Genomic DNA, 22695 nt, shown 5'->3' with positions numbered 1-22695 from the left:
GTGAAAGGCTCAACTACTGACATTTTTATTTTGAAATATTTGTATTTATTTTATATACGTATCTATGTACCTATATTTTTCTCTATGGATGATCTTAATTACATCATTTCTTCTATCTCCGCATCTTTCTTTTACTTTGCATTTTTCTGGAGTACAAACACACCCTTTAGATATATTGTGTTGGGTAAAACACACCACCTAGGGCTATCGTGGGGCAGTTTCAATGCAAATTCCACCTACAAACAGATTTGGAAAAAAAATTATTACATATACCAATTGTGCATAAAACTGGTTCAATCTGTATGACAATTCTACTATATGCACATATGAGAAATATGTCTGTTCAAAAATAATTGTTTTTGCATTGTTCCCAGAGGCACTGGAACAATTTTTTTAAAGTGAGGGTGCTGAAAACCATTGAACAAAACTGTAACCCCTGTATATGATGGAAGCCATGCAAAGCCAAGGGGTGCTACCGCACCCCCAGCACCCCTAGTTCCAGCGCCCTTGACAGTTCCCTTAAAATTTCAAAAGAGAAAAACAATTTAACTGCATTTAGCATTTGACGTTGGATTAACACACAGACTAGTTCCAATATAAACAGTGCAAACAGATTTCCTTGTACACAGTGTTTGGGGTGCATTACTTAGATGAAGTGAGTAATCGACTGAAAGCCTCAATGCTGTATTGTATTACCAAATGACCTGATAGCTGCTTTTTGGCACAACACATACAGTGAAACTATTAGGACAAGTCCTGCCTTACCTTCTAATTGATCCTCTCCCTCTGTCGTTAATTCATCGTCTGAACAGATGCTTAGCACATTCACCAGCATCTCTGTAACTATAGAAAATACAGCCTTTCAGTTTAAGCACCTTCAAACATCAAAATACCAATTCAAACAAAGCTAGGGTGCACCGTGCTGGTGCTTTTCCAAAGAGATGTTAAACCAAAGCCCCTATATTAAAGCAGGTATCAAGGTCCATGTCATTTTCACAAGCGTTTATGGGACACCTAAGTAATTTAGTTACATGTCAAGAGGCAATAGCAGTGGAAGGCTACCTAAACACTTCCACTTTATAAACACATGAAATTCAAACTTCTGAGTGACACTAACTGAATATGACCGTACAATTCTATTAAAGGAGGCTTCCTCACTAACAGTTTCAGCTTTCTTTAAACAGGGCTTGAAATTGATGTGTTGGTTGTGTGTCCAGGACCCCTGTATTCTGCATCAGGTCCCTACATTTGAGAACCAAGGATCTAATGTCTAAGTTTTTGTAAAAATCAGTCCACCCCTGCCTTGAAATGAACGGTTTACAGGATAACAAACTGCAGGTTCTAGCAGAGAATTCTGCGAGTTTAACTTATGTGATATATTCGAGTAATATTTGTTATTAGTTTCTGGATGTATTTTTTTTTTCTTTTTGTGGTGTTAGTCATAACTCAAGCACACAATAAAAATAAACACTTTGTAGTATTTTCAGGACTACCTCTGTTTTGTGGGGGTAATAGAGCAGGTTTAAAGTGAAACAGGCTTCTACTATTTGCTCTTGTGGTTTCACTCCTACAAAGGCATGCCAAATTTCAATTTTATTTTATTCATGGTTACAGATCAGATAATACCATGTATTCATTGAGTGAGACTAAGGCCCCAATAACTAAGTGTAGCACGGTGTTTTTTTTAAACTACTTTAAGAGAAAGTTGTTTTAATGTTACTTAAATGTCTGTTTTAATATACATATTAGTTTTTAATAGACACACAAACATACAGTACTATAACCTACCCTTTTCTCCAACAAATGGAAGCGACCACGTAAATACATCCATAAAATTAGGCAGCCAGTATGGATGTGGACAACAGTTGAACTGACGAATGTTCATCACGTTTTTTTCATATTTCAACACAGCAGCTGCAATGACATTCATATACATATATTGTACTTTTTTGCAATAAAAAGCAGGTACAAACAAAATACAGACTTTCTTGTTATTTTGAAAATAATTGTGAAAAATGTAGTGAACAGCAACTATAAAGCAAAATATAGTACCTGTCCAACAAAGTGTACTGTTAATGTGGCCAAACTGTGAATTAATGAATGGAAAAAAACAAGCCTGAATAATCACTCCTCTTCAGTTTTAGTTTGCATGTTGTATCAGTCTTGGCAGTCACCATTGAAGAACTCTTTTACAGCGTCTTTATTAGTTTTTGTTTGGGACTACAGATTTTTAAATATTTTTACTTCTAAGCGCACATGGCAACACACTGGATTCCAACTGCAGTAACTGCTTGAAAGACGTTAGATACATTGTACGCACAACCCTACAAAATGAGCACATTAAGGTCGAGAAAGAAGAAATATGACATAACCAAGTCACATTTCTTTGTGTATTTGTGTATTATAGGGCTTCTGTTTTTCTGTTTTTATTTACTCCATTTTTCTGTACTTATTTTTAGCTCTTTTTGAGTTTTAGAAATCTTTTTTTTTTTCAGGGCTTTCACTTTTTTTAAATTATTGTTTTCAGTTACTTTCAAAAACCTTTTTTCTGTCAAAATATGTGTAGTAGTAACTCGACAGTACTTGCACACTTAAGTTGTACCTTCTTTCCTTTGCTGTCTTCCACAACGAAATCCTTACGGTCACGGGCACATTCTTCTGCAGTTTTTGTGTGTAGGCATTTTTTTTGATTTCGCAGTATCTTAACTGTAATACAGCTTTAAATCCTGCTAACAACCCTCCATTCCTGATTGTGATCTCATTTTAAATCTTGCAAGCGGAGTCTCCAAAAGGAATGTAGGAATGTGCTGCCACTCAGTAGCTAGGGTGGGTATAATGTACTCAATGATAGATACAAGTCAGGAAGCTTTTTTTCTTTGTAACAGTAGTAGTCGTAGTAGTAGTTTTATTTTTGGGAAAGGGGTGGTGAAATGTGAACTGAGTCATCATTGAGTGTTTATTGGCTATCAGGGGTGTTTTATTGGTTAAAAATGAAAATCAGAAGTCCTATTTATACAACACAATACAATACAATATAATTTGCTCTTATATAGTGGAGCATCACAGGGCACTTTAATGCTGCTTTCTTTGCTATTAAAAAATGTTTTCTACCAGGTTGCTGTCCTGTAAAGGATTTCACAAGCTAGAGTGCATTACCTTTGTTATTGTACACGTCTAAATAGTTGGGTGCTGAGAAAATTGTAATCAGTGATGGGAAACCTGTAGTTTGACTCTTTCTGTACATTCTGTAGCTGTAAGACAAATAGATTATTTCAGTTTTAAATAGCAAAGCACCAAGACTTCTAAGAACAATGAAAGCTTTTCAGCCCAGTTGATTAAATAATTTCAAAAGATTATACTCACCCTGCATCTTGAGCTTCGTGTGCTCTAATAATCGATAACAAATTATTGGTTTGCAAAAAATCACAAACTGCAGGATAGCTGAAAAAAAAATTTAGTTCACACTTACATACACTAGCAGATAATTTAAGGACTGAAATACAAAGTATGTTCGCATATAACATATCCAAAATTACCTATAGCAATAAGAACATCCACGCACAGTATTGTGGCTGAAGTGTTCAGGTGACTTTTCATTTCCAAAGTCTTCACAGGGATCTGACCACAACAGATCACACATCGGCCCAAATGCAGGAGGTTCCTTGAACCTATCTAACTGTATCAAAGAAACAAAAGTAGTACATTAGAACTCAATAAAGAACTTCATTTAAGCCATTTACATGTGTAACATTTAACAAATATAGTGGTCTCATTTGCCTATTCTGTGACTTTCTGTAATTCCCACCCAAACAAACTCTATTCACAGATAATACATCACAAGCTAGCAGTGCAAATGTCAGCTGAGTAAATCTTTTCATTTGAAACAAAGTAATTTATATTGGAGTTCGAGTCCTGTATATTTTAGTTTTTCCTCCATCTTAAATTAATTTTGTTTTTTAACATTATCAAAAAATGAAACGATACATTTCAAAGTCTTAATCGCACTCATGCTGTTTGTTTCTCAGTTCTGGGAATAGATTTGAAATGTTGGTACTGTGATATGCAAACACTTTCTTTCAAGACCTCAAAAGTCATCTTCTTCAGGTGAAGTTTAAAAGAACAGGTGTTATTGTTTCATTTGCATATTAGAAGAAATGTCAAAAGTTTCGTAGCATTACCTCATTAGACTAAGCAAAATATCACTAGTCCTTTTTTTCCCTCTATTTAAGACATTTTGGTACTTTGCTTGTATTTCATGGTCCGGAATATATTTGAAACACTTACCTAGGGCAGTGCATTAGATTTGCATATCCTAATAAATTTAAAGCAAAACGATTCTCAGCACAATACAAGGGAAACAGTATTAGGGCTAATAAAGTTTGTAAGAGGTAAGAAATGGGGTTTTAAAGCATTGGTCAGCACTCCTTTCTAATAGCACTCCTTTCTCATTCTATTTTTACTGGCATAGACGCTTTTGTAAAATTTCCCTCTGTATCAACATGGCAAGTTTACAGACTTTGAAAAAGCTGTAAAAGATTCCAACCTCTTTATTATTGGTACTAATTTTGATTGTTAGCTAAAACACGTCCAAAAAATGTGTATTTTATTTACAAACAGTTATGTTTTCTTTATATCAAACCATATCAGATATAGAGTCACAATATAAAAGATAATCAAATATTACTAGTCAAAACATGTAGAGCTACAGTCCTGCTTTTAAATGTTACTAAACACTTTGTAGTGTTTTGAACAAACACATTACCTCCAGTAGCTTAGAGAATAAGGTTCATTCATACTTCATTGCATTGTGCTGAAACAGAAACAATTAGTAAAGATTTACATGGTGCTCACTAATAACACAGTAATAATACTTACTCTTCTAATGTCATCTAAAGTTTGAATTTCTGGTGACAGGCCACCATGAACACAGAGAAACTGACGATTCAACAGCGCAGCAAGAGGAAGGCAGTCAAAGGCATCCATGCATGCATCATAGAGCCTTTCAGAATACTTGATTTTGCCTGCAAAGTGAAGCAAGAAACTTAAGAAGCCCAAACCAGAGGACCACCAGCATGTTCTAGGTAAGGGAAAGAAAATACTGAAGCCAAGTGAAACCACAACAATGTAATGCACCAAGGTTATACTGTATAATCTTCCATGTCAATATATTGTGTATATTGGGCTGAATTTTACTATTGTACATACATTCTCGTCTGAAAGGTACAGTTCACTGGCAGGTAGTCTGGTATAATTCAGCATGTACTTACACTCTTGTTTAAATGTAAAATACTCTGTGAGGTGTCTGCACTCATGATTGCCTCTTAACAGGAACAGCGTGGTAGGATATAGGATCTTCAGCACCCACAAATACAACACACACTGTTAAAGAAAAGCATACATTGATGATGCATTGTAACTGTGAGAAGTCAAAGTATTTTAGCGGTTTGTACTTCACCGCATAAACAATTCCATGCATTCCTCCCTTTAGTTGTGAATTCACTTTTACTCAGTGCATATACACTGATACTGCATTGTCACCAATGAAACTTCATTAAGAATATTTCTGCTGTATACAGCTAATGGTGCTTGTTAAGCAAAGTGCAGGAGGAGAGGCAGCCTCAGCACTAGAACACTTCCCTGGTGCTAGGCCCCTTTCCTCAGGATATAAACTCCCAGCATTCCAGTCAGCCAACAGAGCTCATGTTGGCATCAACATCCCTCCATTCCCCCTTCCTCTACAGCTGCCCCCAGGCTTATATAAATGGGGGTCTCTGATCGCCCTAAAATATATTTTAAGCAATTGTCTCACTAAGCCCAGCTGGTATCCTATCCATAACGTTCCTTGTCATCGATATCAGAATTTACACTTCACCCTGTCGAAGCTGCTAGTCTAGTGCTGCAGGAGGTTGTCCAGCAAGTTATACTTTGTGTATCATTAAGCAGCAAGCATGGCTTCCCCAATGCTCGTGTGGACAGTGCTTCTGAAATAATAAACTGAATCAAGCATTCCTTTTTTAAATTCTCATTTTCCAGTCTCACCTCTATACTGAAGTAGCCTCGGTCTACGTAGTCACCAAGGAAGAGATATCTGGTGGTGGCCGGAGATCCTCCCACTTCAAACAGTTTCATCAAGTCAAAGAACTGACCGTGAATATCACCACACACTGCAATGACAGGGTAAGCTTTACTGAAGAAAAAGTTTACTTCAACAGTATTGCATTTAATACAGAGGTTACCTACAGTTATATTGATTGAAATATGATTCCACAGTAAGTGTTCATGGCAAAACTAGTGTGAAACAGGAATGGTGCTCTGTACCCACTAGATGGTGCTGTTGTACCACAGCCTTTCTGGTGAACCAGCGGTCTTTACTGGGTGATTATTATCAATATAGTTATAGTGGAAAGAATCTACCCTGTAATTAAGCCCTTTATTTATTTTTACAGATTTCCATTAAAACATTTTAACCACTCAAATATATGAAAATACTGACTATTCTAATCCAAAAATGTACAATAAGTAAAAAAAAAAAAAAAAAAAAAAACTATTTGAATTTTGCCAAATTATTTAATGGTTTAAAATCAACCCCAACAGTAAACTGTTTATCAAAAAGAAAAGTTTTCAATCTAATGGTGCTACTACTGCAAATACGATAGATGAAATACACCCAGCTTTAAGCTGCTTTTCTTTTCTGCCTTTATTTCTTCTTTATTTCTTCTTTGTGTCCCCCAATATCACATCTAATATTTACCCAGAAAACGGTGGAACTAATCATTCTCAATGATTTTCACTCCATTTAGTTTTTGTAATAAGCCTTGATAACATTTCCTGGAAATTTTAAACAAAATTTAAAAATAAATAAAAAGGTCTTCCCTGTAAAGGCATCCTTGGTGATGCATTTAATTTGGAGAAATCAAGTGATTTCAAAAGAAGCTACTGGAGGATCTGTATTGTTAGGAGAATCTAATGCTTGTATGATGATCCCAGCGTCTTGGCTGCTACTGCTTTACCTCACAATACATTTACAGCTGGTTTCACAGAACGTGATTAGCACTAGTCTTGGACTAATTTACCTAAATCAACATTAGGTGTCCAGTCCAAGATTAGCGCTATTCTGGGTGTGTGAAAACAGCCACTGGGGTAAAGCAGTGCACCCTATCCTTTCAGGGATGGAAATAAGTCTACCGGAAGCCATAATAGCAATACAGTATTTTATGTTAGATTGTTTAATTTGAGCATTTTGGAAAACTAAAAAGCGGTATGCAATTCAATATGTTAATGTAACATTATTCAGCTTTTGACTTTATGAAGCAGAATGAGGCAATTATATAGGGTGATGCAAAACTTTTGGCCATATCTGTAGTTTGTAGCGCTGGGAAAACGAACTCCCCTATACTTACTGTTTGACTTCCTAGGCTAAAACTATTTAAAAAAAAAAAGTTGATGTCTTAAAAATAGGTGAAACAACCAGAGCGCAAGAAAAATGTTACACAAGAATACCCTAGAGGCACAGAAAAACTGGGATACAGAGTGACAGCTAATAGTCTCTAAAGAGGTCAGACCTCACCTGTGATCGGTGCTTCTACTTCTATCATAGTTTTCTCCCTCTGCAGGATCTCAGCGCCTTCGTTAATAATTCGAAGTGCAATTTCTTCATCTACCCGTCCTTCTTTAATTAAGTGATTTTTTAAAATGTCCACCCTGGGTTTGCCATCAGCATCAAACACTTCAGCAGATGCCAGGCGGTGTGTTGGAGGAAATGGCACAGCTGTAATACCCAAAGTATAGAATTAGAACAGAGAGTTAACAGGGCACTGTAAAAGTGCTGAAAAGCAGAAAACCTGAAATCGTTTGTCTCTCTTTCCTGGCCAATGTCTGGGGACTTCTTCATAATTGGACTTTTTCTTCGGAACCTGCTACATAATACGATATGACCTGAAGGAACTGTTTTGTTTTCTTGGCATTAAATCAGGCTTAAGTGCTAGACAATATTTTCATGATTGGTTTGTTGTTTCACATTTAAACAACAGAGGTCCCTTTCCTCTTATATGCTCACACATTATCTGCAAACACCAGAAAACCATTAGTGTCTGCTCAGGGGAGGAGATGACGTGTTCTAAACAGCAGAGTGTGGCTATTGCTCGAGAAGATTCTTAATCATTGTCATCTTTCTTATTGACAGAATATGAATGTCAAAGCTCACCTGAAGTGACAATTCATCTAGGGAATACAATTAAAAATATCTAAAAACCTTAAGCCTATATCTGTTACAGAATGTTAGCTAGAACATAGTGAGAAGAAAGTTGAATCACATTTGGGGATTTGGCGCACGTCCGGTACTGTAGTAAAAACTCATTAAAGTCAGTGCAATCCCTCAGGGTGTAAAACGGTCTTCGCAGACAGCTTGTGCCACTAGATTCATTCTCCAAACTGAAAACTGCAATCTGCAAAACCGAGCCAAGAACAAAATGAAATCCCTTAAAAAAAATCATATGGCCAATATTGAACAAGATAAATAAATGCATTCATTAATTAAATACAATTTACACATAACTTAGATAAACTAAACATGATCTAATTGGGGCAATTGAGAGTACTTTATACCTCGCTTAACAGCTGAGGAAGGCGGTCTCAGAAAATGTGTAAATAAGTAGATCAGTGACAAACAACTATGCTGTGGTTTTAAATACAAAGTTAGACCCATCAGCATCATGAAAATGAAAATAAATGCAAGTTTGCTTTATCTCCCGTCGCACACACCCTTAAACTACTATTGATGCTGTTTCTGTTTTCTGCATTGAGCTGAATCCTGGTATCAGCCCCCCTCCCTCTTTTCCCCTAGGACTACACTCTGTTGAAGGATCAGGCCAAAATAATTTACACCCAGACAATAGCGCATCACCATCAGACTCTCTCTGTGAGAGCCCCTGTGCTCACATGTCTCAATCCGCAATGCAAACAATTGCCGCTGCAAAATCCAAATTGTCTAGCGGTCAGGCAATTATTTTGCACTGCGGCCTATGTAAGCTTAAGAGCAATGCAAGTTACTCAACACACACAAACAATGAGCTGCAATCATGATAATGAGGGTGGCATAGTGGTGAAAGTCAATGCTGTCGGTGTTATCAGGAGGATAGTCCCCCAGTGCTGTGATGAAAAGGTGGCAGGACCTGCGGCAGCAAACAAAAGAGAAACTCGTAACACAGCACAAGCATGCAGCAGGAACAGGAGGAGGGTTGCCATCCACATCACAGCTGACACTGCTGGAGAGGCAGGTAGAGAGGACAATCCATCCCAAACAAAGTGACCCTGGGTTTGAATATGCAGGGCCTTCTCTGTTTTTCCCTTCTCCTCCAAAGGTTTTCCTGCCTGTCCTCAACAAGAGCCAAGCGCTGTTGCACAGAAGGTGTACCACAGCAACCACCCTGAGGCCAACGACATGTCTCTGTAGGTGTGTGGTTTTATACAGCTCTTACTCACTCACTTCTACAATGGTCTGCACCAGAGGAGGTGCAAAGTTTTTAGAGGGTTAGCAAGTGCAAGGCAAAATCCTTACATCTCATTATAACGTTTGTGCCTGTTTAGTATTCCAGATACCCACCCAATTCCATGCTCTTTTCTTCATTTAAATACATTTCAATATAATTAAAATGGATTAATGATGGCAAAGTGCTAAGTTAATAGCGGGTGTAGTACACCAAGTGAAAACTATTACATGCACCGCATTTTTAGTGAACGCTTAAGTCCCACTTTTGGCCAGCTAAACACTGTTTTTGCCTGCAATATGGGTGTTTTGCAGCTGCAAATCACTTTGCACGTATCCTTGCATCGGTCCCTTAATGTCATAGCAATGTTGAATATACTGTACACATTCATCCATCCGGTAGACACCCCTTGCTGCCGGCCAGGCTGTCCTAATGTATGTTATAAATATCTTTCAATATCATGTTCTACTTCCAAATTGTTGTCCTGCTCTGTTTGAGTCATGTGATAGCCCAGTGCAAATAGTCAAGGAGGCAGGCAGGTATCGTACAATGTTAGCTGACAAAAAACAACATGAAACAAACACTGGTTTGACACAAAACAAAGCAGTGGCCAACTGCTAAATATAAACTGAACAATTTAGACCTGCTATAGTCTGTAACCACTACAAATGCAAAATAAAATCTGACTCTACTCCCTTTACAAAGTCTTCTACCCTAGAACGTTTTCAGCTAACACTACTGACAGTATCCCACAGTATATCTCTATACAAAAGGGGGTCCAGTCTTCTCACATTCCTCAGGCAGACAATCGTATTATAGACATACCTGGGTACTGTATAGCACATGGAGATTGTCCCTTAGCACGGACACACACCCTTTCACTTACACTGATTAAAAACACACAACTCATTTTGTATGTCCATTTAGGAGTGGACAGCAGCTCCCCTCACAGATAAACTTTTCTAATCAGTCATGGGCATTTAGTATGAAACAAAATAAGTTACCAATGGAAGTACACGTCCTCTTGTTATGTTTGCTGCTGTTATCATATAGAGTTTCACAAGATGCAATGCGATTCAGAAACAGTACTGATCTGTATTACAGGATGTGTGTGAAGGTGGGTGACCTCATTTCAGCAAGCTCTGAAAGTGGTGTAATTTATTAACCTTGCTGTGCATCAATCAATCCTGAAGGGAGGTTTAACAGCAAGGTTCCTGAACACCATGCATAAACCACAGAGGGGGGAGGTTCAAAAGTTTGTAAATGATAACTCCAGTGCTAATGAACAAATCGGTATGAAGCATTCATTTTGGTATTTTCAAGCGGTCGTTATGCTTATTTCGTTAATAATCACGCTAATGTGATTTGTGAAATTATTTGGATTTACAAAATAATGTTAATACCTTGACGAGCAGTGCTTCTTGTGACTATTTGTTTTGTTTCCATGGTAATGTAAAAGGAAATCCGTGTTTATTGTCTTAATTTATCAGGAGTTAATTTGCACTTGGAAAAGGAGGAAAACTCCAGTATGGCTTTGTTGGGAGTGGCAGCAGTTGCAGCAAAAGTAATTTTAGAGCTTGAGTTAGAGACTGACTATGACAGGCCTCAGTTGCGACACCAGCAATACAGAAAGAGGGTAGAACAGGGTTCATTACTTACAGACTACCTAGATAATTCCATATCTGTTGTTATGAAACTATTTAAGCATTTTCTATACTTGTGGTTATAAATGAGATTTATTACCTTGTTTTAACATATGATGTTCTTATAATACTGTAAGTGTTCAATGGCTACTTCTAATCAGAGTTTTTTTTATCGTGGAGGCGAGCAAAGAGTGCCAGAGAAAATGCATTCAACATGATTCAAGGAATTCACCGAACAATTAAAAACAAAAGGTGTAATACTAAAAGCTTAATAAATATATAATGAAGTGTTGCATACATGGTATGCATGTATAATAACTAACAACTACAAACACAATGGCACTTCAAACATATTTATTTATAGCCTACAACCGTAAATACAAAAGATATAAGAAAATAAATACCAACCACACCTACTTAGATTGCTTAACCCCCACCCCACCCAATAAATAAATAAATAAATAAATAAATAAAACGTCAGATTAAAATTCTGTTTCTTCCCCTCTATCTGCATGTCGGCCAGTGCGATACAGAGGGACAGGTACAGCCTGGGAAATGGGAGGTGTCTGTGGCCAGTGCGATGCAGAGGGACAGGTACAGCCTGAGAAATGGGAGGTGTCTGTCATCCCAGTACACTTCCAGCATGTGACTGCGGAACTAAGAATTTGCAGAACAGGAAGCAAACTAGCTACAAACTCCCTATGACAAGTGCCTATCTCTGACACGTGCTGTGCCACAGCATGGCAATTTTCAACCATACGACTCTGATGGTCGAACAGGTTTTGCACAACTACCAACTGATGCCTTGTTGGTCCTTCATGGCATCCAATATCTTCATGTAACCTTGCCCACTATTTACCTCCCTCTGTGCATTTAGCAACAGAAACTTCTCTGAAGTCGGCTGTGGTATTTGTTCATCTGACAGGTGAAGTAGTTCAGCTTGTAGGTGAAATTGGAGAGGATGGGCTCCGGTCTTGATCCGATATTATTCCTGCCCTTATTCTAGGCGGTGTGCTGGGAGATGGCAAAGGTGCCATCGTTTTGGAGCTCGCATCCTTTTGGGTTTGAGCAGGTGCACAACTTAGGACCACAGCTCTGTACCTTGTATTGTAAAATTAAATATACACAGTGCTACACCATTATAAAGCAACCTGTTACAGTGCGGAATCGGTTATAATACGGTAAGGTGGCTCCTACTTCCCTCATAATGCAATCTGACTCACAATGCGTTTTATTGTTGAAACCGGGATATGTAGTACTTATAAAGCTCCTGTGCTTGCACTGTATTTTTTTTTCTAAAAGTAAAAACAAACTGTCCGTTAATGTTACAAAACAAGTACGAAATAATACAGTGTGTATAAACATCCTTGGACTCTGTGTATTTATTTACAGTTTACAACATTTATTATAAAAAAAAAAGCATAATAACAAAACAACTTACATAAAAGTGGTGTAAACTTTAAACTGGTGGAATAGCGGTTTCTATTACACTGTGTATCTTGTAACGGTCGGGATTTATCGGATGTGTGTGTGTGCGTGTGTAGGCAGGGAAGCAGTAAGCTTGCCTCAGCCGGGATTGAATCCGTCTGAAAAGCACTTGCTACCACAGTTGTTGTTACTATATCGCGAGTTTGATACAATAACACTGATCTTTGAAAATCACCTCCAGTGCCATAGTCCCTTAATGGTATGAATACACTGCCAAGTTACACTAAACCAATACAGACAATCAATCAATCACTGAGGGTTATTATTCCGTTACTGTGAAGACTGTAGCCTACAGGATCACGTTTAGATGTCTGCATTGCACAGACCAATCCAGGTTTGTAAGTGGTAGGGGTTATCATCCTTTCAGCAAACTTAACACATTATCATCACCACCTATACTTTCATTTTCATTGATTTTGTACGTGCATGTGTTTTGCTATTAAACAGTCAACTATGGCAGAAGTTAGTACCCCTTGGTAGTCAAACACTGGCCGTTATATATTTTTTGCTAAACAAAAAATGTACAAATGAGAGGAGGCCATTCAGCACATCTGAACTCATCCAGTAACCATTGGCTGACTGATCTCAGAACTTTGTCTTAAAGAATCCAAGCGATTCTGCCTTAACAACATGACTAGGTAGCCCATTTCATACCCTCAGATGTGTCACCTTCACTCTGTCCTAATCTCAAAAAGGCAAGCACTGTATAACACTTTTTAGGTGCTGCGTAATTCCTTTTAAACTGTACGGCTGCTTGCATCAATGATTTAAGAACATGCTTATAAAAATATTTTTCATATTGATTTATGACAATAATGATGTAATATTTGTATGTCTCACTTAATTATATTTAATATATTCCCATAGATGTTGTTCTTCTTAATTCAACATTATTTTGTAGATAAAATATGTTTTTGGTGTCTTCTCAAAACCAAACCCGCCACCATTACTGAATACGTAGTCCTTCTGTCATAAACGACATACAAAATGAAAGATCTACATTTAGTTCTGTTAGAACTTTTTTTATTTTCAAAGATAAGCTGAAAGAACTGAACCTATGACTCAACTTGACAAAGTATTCAGATTAATCAGCTACTAGGAACCAGACAAGCTTAGATGGGCTTAACGGCCCCCTCTCGTTCATATATTTTCTTATGTTCTTATTTCAAAAGTCTTCCCTGATAAGAAAAAGCTATCTTCTGCCATATTCAACAGATACAAATTTAAACTAGTTTATCAATTTTAGCCTGTTCAGTCCCGTTATTTTTGTGGAGCTGAAGAAGAAACCCGTTTTAAGGTACATGAGAATAGGACACTATTTCTTTATTTTTTTTGTACATATATTTCTACACTACCTCAAACTGGGACCAAGCAGTTATGTGAAGATCCAACGTGATTTCTGATGGCACATGTTAACATATGACACTAAGACTGAAAGGGTTAAAATCTTTTTAGTTTTATGGGTGTTTATATGCAGTTTTTCTGCAACATGACCTAAGTTTCAGTTTGCTGTATTCCACTGCGTGTGGTTTTAGAAATACAAACAGAGACTTCAGATTTTAGAAAAAACATACCTTATAGACCACTGTCAAATAAAACAGCAACATCGTTTTAAATGTGCAGCTTTGAAAAAAATTCATGCTATAGCAAACATGTATTTTAATTTTAAAACCGACATCTGCGGTTAGGTTCTCAGTACTAAGTCTTCCAGCTGAAAGGATGCAGGAAGTGCAAGACAGTCTAAATGTATGTCACGCAAACAGAGATGTCTTTAACCTAGTGTAGTACCAGATATCCCGTTGTAAAATATGAATTTGAGACCTATATAATGAAGGGATGTATATGGCAGAGACAATTTATGGAACGAATTTGTCAATTACTTTAAAGTTATTGGAGATAAGAAAATAATCGTATCTGTTGTGTTTTCATTTGTTATATGTCCCAAAAGCACAAAAGAAACCTATAGTAAACATTTAGTTAAAGAAATATGTTTGTAAACCATACTTCCAGTTAAGAGTTACTCCTTGACCATTTAACCCTATCCTTTAAAGAGCCAACTTCCCAGCATTTTGGTATGTTTAACATATCTATCTACACACACACAGTAGTATATTTCTACATATAAAATCGCTTGGCTGGATAAGTGCCCCCCCCGTAATAGCAATTCTAAATAAGCTCACATTTTGTTGTGTCTGTACCTCAGTTTAATTCTTTTAAATGAGGATTTTTTTCCACTTATCTACACACCATATTCCACACTGTTAAGGGGAAAAAAGTTTTTATTGAGAAAAAAAAACGATATTAAAAATACAAAACTGAAAGATCATAATTGGGTAAGTCTCCACCCCCGAGTTAATACATGGTGGAAGCACCTTTGGCAGCAATTACAGCTGTGAGTCTGTTGGGATAGGTCTCTACCAACTTTGCACACCTAGATTTCACAATATTTGACCATTCTCCTTTACAAAACTGTTCAAGCTCCGTCAAGTTCCTTGGGCAGCGTTGATGGACATCAATCTTCAAGTCATGCCACAAATTTGATTGGACTTAGCTCAGGGCTGACTGGGCCACTCAAGGACATTTACCTTTTTGTTCCTTTGCCACCCCAGTGTAGCTTTGGCTGTTTGCCTTGGGTCGTCATACTGACAGGTGAACTTCTGTCCTAGTTTCAGCTTTCTTGCAGAGGGCAGCAGGTTTTCCTCAAGGACTTCACTGTACTTTGCTCCATTCATTTTCCCTTCTAGCCTGACAAGTGCCCCAGTCCCTGCCGAAGAGAAACATCTCCATAACATGATGCTGCCACCACCATGCTTCACAGTAGGGATGGTGTTCTTTGGGTCATACGCTGTGTTGGGTTTGCACCAAACATAACACTTTGCATTTAGGCCAAAAAGTTCCATTTTAGTTTCATCAGACCACAAGACTTTTTGCCACATGGCTAGAGTCTCCCGAGTGTTTTTTTGCATACTTCAGATGCCATTCAAGGTGGGCTTTCTTGAGTAATGGCTTCCTTCTTGCCACCCTAACATACAGGTCAGATTTGTGGTGCTTGGGATACTGTTGTCACATGCACACTTTGACCAATCTTGGCCATAATAGCCTGTAGTTCTTGCAAAGTTGCCATTGGCATCTTGGTAGCCTCTCTGATTAGTCTCCTTCTTGCTCGCTCATCCAGTTTGGAGGGACGGCCTGATCTAGGCAGGGTCTTGGTGGTGCCATACACCTTCCACTTTTTAATAATCGTCTTGAATATGCTCCAAGGGATATCAAGGCCTTTGGTATTTTTTTTATACCCATGCCCTGATCTGTGCCTTTCAACAACTTTGTTCCGGAGTTCTTTTGAAAGCGCCTTGGTGTTCATGGTTGAGTCTTTGCTTTGAAATGCACTACCCAGCAGAGGGAACCTACAGGAACTGCAGACTTTATCCTGAAATCATGTGAATCACAATGTGAAAATTTTGAAAGGGGTTGTAGACTTTCTATAGCCACTGTGTGTATATATATGTGTGTGTGTGTGTGTGTGTGTGTGTGTGTGTGTGTGTGTGTGTGTGTGTGTGAAACACATTATATTCTTAAATATACCACTATATATATATTTTTCTTATACAGTTTTACAAAACTAGAAATGCACTTGCAAAAATAACACAAACTGTAAATATATTATCAAGTATGTTTTTAATATAATATTGGAAAACATATTTTGTACTGCATATACGTTCCAGTATACTGAAATAATGTCAACATATTTTCCCCAATATATTGCAATATACAGGGTGATTATAAAGTAAGCACCACATCAACGCACCATATCATTGATGTGATAAACTCACTTTCTACTCATTCCTGTGTTTCATTTCCATAAGGGCATTCTGCAATGGATTCTTTCATTAACCAACCCCTATTGACTGACATGCTTTCAGTTCATAACATGATTTGACACAGGAAGTACAAGTGTAAAAGATATCCTATAAATTAGGTATAGAAACCGACACCTTCCTTTAACCTAAAGCAGTACCAGATATCCTGTATTAAAATGAAAATATTTGCTGTAACATTTGCTTCTTTTAAAATAGGCACATTTGAGACCTATGTAGCTAATGCAATAAGATATATGAAATGATTTTGTTATATCTATAAATAAGAAATGTGTTGGGTTTTACCCCTCAAGCAGTCGTGTATGTTTGCAACACCACCGAGCATGTGATTACTCTGTGCATGCCAAGAGCTAGTCATCACTGCCAAGCAAGTTAAGACTGAAAACCGACAGCACTGCGCCCGGAAAGAACACAGAGTAGGGCAGCCCCGATCAGTGGCGCTGGAAATGTCTGGTCCCCAGCAGCTAAAACCTTCTGTGATTTCTTTTAGGTTAATAATTAATCACACAGTTTGTACCGATAGGGCTGTAGTTTATTAAAATTCAGACGGTGATGAACGTACAGCAGCCCCAGAGGGCTCCCCAGGGTTTCCTGCAGTAAAAGTGCTGTTCATGTGCCCATCTCATCTATCATGCAGATATCGACATAGCAAGTCTGTCCTAGACACTTTCGGTTATACCTCAGTCTGTCGAAGTGAGAATTTTACTGCCCTTTGTGCCAGTGCTCTTTGGTCAGTCGCCATATTGGCTGGACATGAGTTCAGTTACAATCTAATGAAAACATACAGAAGACAAAATTTCACCACTCAAAAAAAACACTCTCTTTTTATATATGCTTGACTTTTCTATATTTTCCTCCCTCTCATTCCCCACTGCACTTCACACATCCACATTGCTAAGGAAACCTTTACAAAAGGGGGTAAAGTTGGCTATTTTTTGATTAGACAGTAAAAGAATGTGATGCCGTCACGGCTGGCTAGAGGAGGCGGATGACTGCAGTCCAGCGCTTTCACACACTTTTATTAAACAATAATGGTAGGTAATGTGTTGTTGTATTTAGAACTGCAACCGCTTACATCAATTGAATAGTCTTTACCTTTACCCAACAACTACCTGTCAGATTGCAGCTCATGCTCTAAAGTACTCTCCACTTATATGCCGGGGGCCCCATGCCCTCATCAACAGCATCCACCACTGAAAATACACTTAAGGTGTCAGACTCAGGTGACAGAATGCTAATTACAGAAGATTTCCCTCTGTAACTAAATTTAGTTCATAGTGTATCTGTCTCAATGTCACACCCTGTTCTGCTGTGGATGATGAGAAAACCAACTTCATGCGACCTGGACAACGTCTCCAGGCTCAGATTCACCGGACATCTCCCAGGAACATTCAAGGTCAATAACTAATTGTACGGCATACAAAGTAATCTGCCACTTCTGCAATCTTTTCCAGGTGGGAGCTGAGTTGTGTTGAGGCATTGTTATGACTGCCTGGCACACACTTACACACAGCCGTTCGATTGGCTACAAAATACTGTCCCACACTTTTGTATGCAGATTTGGTTGCCAGCATCCACAAGGCCATAGCAACCCTCGTTTACAGGTACACACAAACAGGTGGTGTGCTTTTTTGCAGAGTTAAGAGTTTATGACATACGTTGTCACAACACACTGAGCATCATTCAATTGAATACAACTCTGTCCCACCAGTCTGACAATCTAGTGTGTGTCCATATGGAAATAACTCTCTTGTGTGGTATCACCCTCTATTTAGAAAAAAAAAATTGAAAACCTTTGATAAGGACATGCATTTGACAAATTGCAATAACATTTTCTGAACTTTAACAAACTACAGTAAACACCCGACCCCCCCCCCCCCCCCCCCCACACACACACACACACACACACACCACCACCACAGTTGACCGATTAACAAGGGCTGTGACATAAATTATGCCTCTGACTGCCTAAAAAAAATAAATAACTGCATAGTCTCCTACAAATGTAGAGGCTTAGTCAAACAGGCTTAAAGTTATCCTTTGAAAAATGGCACAACTAGTAGTAGCCTGATATAAATGTTACTGCCTCCAGCCTACCCTACATACTTTGATTAAGCATCATTCAAGACAGCCACCAAACTTCCAACATAACCTGCATCCACATATTTATTAGGAAAATGTATTTAATTTGGGATTTAATGTTAAAAATCGAACAAATCTTCAGTACCGGTATTTGTTTTATCATGCATTATGTCACATGATAAGGTTACCAGTTTGAAAGGTGTTCTTTTTGAATGAGAAAAAAATCTAAATTGAAAATATTTTTTATGACCCCCCCACCTCCCCCCCCCCAGCAGACAGTAACCCTTCAAAATTTGAGTTTGGCAGATGGCCTTATCCTTCAGAACACCGGCAACAACCAGCCGGCAGAACAGGTGGCCACACCATAGGCTTGGATTAGTCTGGTGTAACATGAAGAGGGAGGTGAGAGGCCGATCTCTACAACAGGAATTACAATAAGGGCATCCATGATGATAAAAAACCAAGAGGAGAGCTGCTTCACCGAAAATAAATAGTGCAAATCATTTTGAAATAAAAAAACTGAACATAGCACCAGTTCTTTTTTTAGTCACAGTATTACTTTGTTTTACAGAGTACAAGTACAAATATTAGCACCAAGTTCATATTTTAATAGAATTCCATCTATGTTCAAAATATTAAATATTTACTAACACGTTCAACAACTTTGTCTTCTTTTTTTTTCCAGGCCAAAAATAATCTTAAATAAAATTCCTTCAGGTATTAATAATAATAATAATAATAATAATAATAATAATAATAATAATAATAAATAATAATAATAATAATGTTAAACTATGCTGAATATTATAATAATGCTGGCCTTTTATGTATTCCGAGGGTGAATAGTAAAAGGATGGGAGAGGCTGCTTTCTGTTTTAATGCCCCCACACTCTGGAACTCCTTACCCCCTTTTATCAGAGATTCACCTTCAATTGCAATCTTCAAATCTCGATTAAAAACATACCTTTTTAATGTAGCTTTTCCATAACATTTTTATGTTTTATTCTGAGATTTATTGTTACTTCTGTTTTTAATAACTGTACTCTTTTCTTACTGTTTATTATTGTATTGTTGTATTTTTTCTGTATGTAAAGCGCTTTGAATTGTGTTGTACATGAATTGCACTATGCAAATAAAGGTGTATTATTATTATTATTATTATTATTATTATTATTATTATTATTATAATAATAATAATAATAATAATAATAATAATAATAAAGTACAAAACAGCAAGGCTATAGCAATTTCCAAAACTCCTCTAGACAATAAGGTCACGGAAATTGTATGCACAGACAGTAGGCAGAGAGAGAGAGAGAGAGAGAGAGAGAGAGAGAGAGAGAGAGAGAGAGAGAGAGAGAGAGAGAGAGAGAGAGAGAGAATCCTTTAATATTACTGTGCAGTACTTTAAACAAGCTGGTCAATTAAAACGGTCTGGTCAATTAAGACTGGTATTACTCAATAGTTTAAAGACAGTATACTGTGTCCAGTGCACAGACAGTCTGACACACAGTAGGGTATTTATAATGTATATTGCCAATCTTTTTTCATTACAGACAGGCCTACTGTAGCTGTGACAGCCGCGCATTTGTACATTTAAAAGATCACGCCTACTTGACAAATATTTACAGACCTTCTAAAAGCATTGCTGGTCAAGTTATGAGTGTCACGAAGAACGCAACATTAATTGTAACTTTTACAACGATCAATTACTGTACATACTTGCACATGCATTTTACTGAGTTACCATCTGTGCACTTTGAAAATACCAGTCTTGTAGCATAGTGGCAGAAAATTGAACATTGATTTGCTAAATTATTTCATTAATTAATTTGTATACATAATTAGTCACAACAAGAGCATGCATTATCGAATTGCTACACAGTTATTTTATCCAGTTTTTGGAGTCACTTCTTTTTGTATACTACAGCATGTAAATATACCCAACATAACTGTAAGCTAATTGCAATAGAGACTTTATTATCTGTAGACAGGCCCGCACTTTATTTTTTTTTCTCATATAACATAAACTGCCACATTAACCTTACCACCTCCAGTCAATGCTACGTCAAATACAAAATTTACTGTATTTAATTTATTTATATTTATTGACAAAATTTATTTATTTTAAACGCTTGCAATAACCCAATTTAAACTCTGCCAAATTTGTTTATTTTAGAATGTCTTATTTTTATAAATACGAATACAATACATGCGAATAAAAACAATAATCTTACGAAAGAATATTATAACTTTTGCAAACATTATATATAAACAGAAGAAATGCACTCTCTGTTGCTATGCATGGCTAGTGCAACGCATTTTACATGCGTGGTGTACGGGAAAAGGTCAAAACGAACTCGAAACAACCAAGCAATTCATACATACATATTGTTTTATTAATAAATACAAATAGTAGCTCCGCCATTTTCACTATCACGAGCGCAGAAAAAAGTGTTACAACAATAAACTAGCGAGACTCACAATTTATCATCCGTTCAGTGGTAGAGAGCACTCCGTCCTCAGTGGACATGCTGAAAAAGAACGGTCTGTCTGAGATTTGTATACTGTTTTTATCTTCGGGTATTATGTCGCTGCGGCAGCCCCCCTTCCAACACCTTGTTCGGTTATTTTCATAGAGCCCCGGTGAATGTGTGCCAGAGCTGAGAAGGGCGAGTGAAACGACCAGACACATGCACACACACACACACAGATTTGTACATCTGCAGCTCAGACCAACATGGCGCGGTCTGTATATTGAGTGTGAGAGAGAGACATTCCCAGACAGCAGCGACCCTCTGTGTGTCTCGGAGGGACTGGTTTCGGGGTGCAATGCTGAATTATAATAATTAGTCCATGGAATGGGGTGAGGGGATATGCTGTACAGCAACTTGAGTGAAGGGAATGTCTAAACAGCCAGTTATTCTCAAGCAGTGGTTATGCATTGAGTCCAGTATCCACACTTCTGGTCTCAGACATGTGCAGTGTCATCTGTTCTGACCTCTTCTTGACCTAGGCCACTTGTCCCTTCACTAATGAGGGAGGGGGGCAGGAATGCCGTTTTTATATCTTATTTCTAACAGTGTTTATAATAATAGCTGGTAATAACAGTAGCTACATTGTTGTAACACCATAGCCATTGTAAAGCTGCGCTGTAAAATTTGATTTAAACAAACGTAATCTCATTTCATAACTCCCAACCACAGGCAATCTGTCAGTTTATATAATTGACACTAAAACTATTTTTCAAAACATTCTAAGCGCATTCTGAGCCAAACATCTTTCCATATGGAGCAAAGTAATGTTTGTCCTTGAGAATATAATAAAATACACCATTTGTAGTCTACCAGTGCCTTTAGGACATCATCGGATTTGAAAACAGCAAAAAAGGAGAGCAAAGGACTCCTTCAGTCAAGCTGATTGGCTTGACTGCTCTCACACTCCTCTCAATTTGTACTGCCTTTATATAGATTATCATATAGGGAGATGTACAATACAACTTGACATCTACTCCAGGTTGAGAGATGACAGGAAAATTGCTACTGTAATATGTATTTTAAACATTTTAAGCAACATGGAAATTCTATCATAACTGATCTGTAACTCAATGAGAAGGAAAAATTGGTTAGTAAAGTGCCCATTCAATTCACAAGTAGGCGTCTTAACCACAGCACTTGTTTACATTTGTAGTTATAGAGTTTTTAGTGATCAAACGAAAGCAGTTTATCATATGGCTTTTATACATGTATAGTGCAAGCCAACTTAGTAAGATCAGGTTCATCCGGTCACAAGGTGCAGGTACTGCATGGAAGTTTCAGTAATGGTCAACTACAGTACATGTGCTTCTGACATTTCTTGAGGAAGCTGACTTTGCTCTGAACATGGTAACTCCTTTGGAACTCTGGTTACAACACTCTATGCAGTCACCAATTTCTAGATAGAAAGTATGTAGTTCAGAAAGCAGTTTTCCCCACTACTGCATTATTCTTGAATACAGCTAAATACAAACTTAGCTTGATATTGTGTAATAGATAATCATCTATTCAATCTGTATTTGGAATTTATTTTAATATTTAATAAGCCATCCTTCTCACAAGAGCAATGGTACCTCAAAATGGTATC

The 22695-nt window shown here is 37.5% G+C and overlaps 1 protein-coding gene across 8 annotated transcripts in view; it reads right to left on the bottom strand.

The window, feature by feature from the left end:
• LOC121325811 (serine/threonine-protein phosphatase 2B catalytic subunit beta isoform-like) overlaps positions 1–21339 on the bottom strand; it is a 35407-nt gene extending 14068 nt beyond the window's left edge. For 7 of the 8 annotated variants that reach the window (XM_041268876.1, XM_041268878.1, XM_041268877.1 and 4 more), the window contains exons 1-10: positions 21058–21339; positions 7568–7768; positions 6040–6164; positions 5268–5379; positions 4876–5021; positions 3537–3676; positions 3364–3441; positions 3157–3251; positions 1789–1914; positions 766–843 (exon numbers count right to left, since the gene is read on the bottom strand). In XM_041268876.1, coding sequence (XP_041124810.1) covers positions 766–843; positions 1789–1914; positions 3157–3251; positions 3364–3441; positions 3537–3676; positions 4876–5021; positions 5268–5379; positions 6040–6164; positions 7568–7768; positions 21058–21268 — 1312 coding nt within the window. In that variant the 5' untranslated portion in view covers positions 21269–21339. Of the gene's footprint in view, positions 1–765; positions 844–1788; positions 1915–3156; positions 3252–3363; positions 3442–3536; positions 3677–4875; positions 5022–5267; positions 5380–6039; positions 6165–7567; positions 7769–10489; positions 10573–21057 lie in introns of those variants that run through there. The other variant, XM_041268884.1, reaches the window with a different exon arrangement.
• Between the last annotated feature and the right edge of the window lie 1356 nt (positions 21340–22695).

The sequence above is a fragment of the Polyodon spathula genome, chromosome 13, assembly GCF_017654505.1.
Source record: "Polyodon spathula isolate WHYD16114869_AA chromosome 13, ASM1765450v1, whole genome shotgun sequence".
NCBI classification, from domain to species: domain Eukaryota; kingdom Metazoa; phylum Chordata; class Actinopteri; order Acipenseriformes; family Polyodontidae; genus Polyodon; species Polyodon spathula.
Note: the sequence above shows the minus strand (reverse complement) of the source record. Positions and strands in the feature narration are given on the sequence as shown.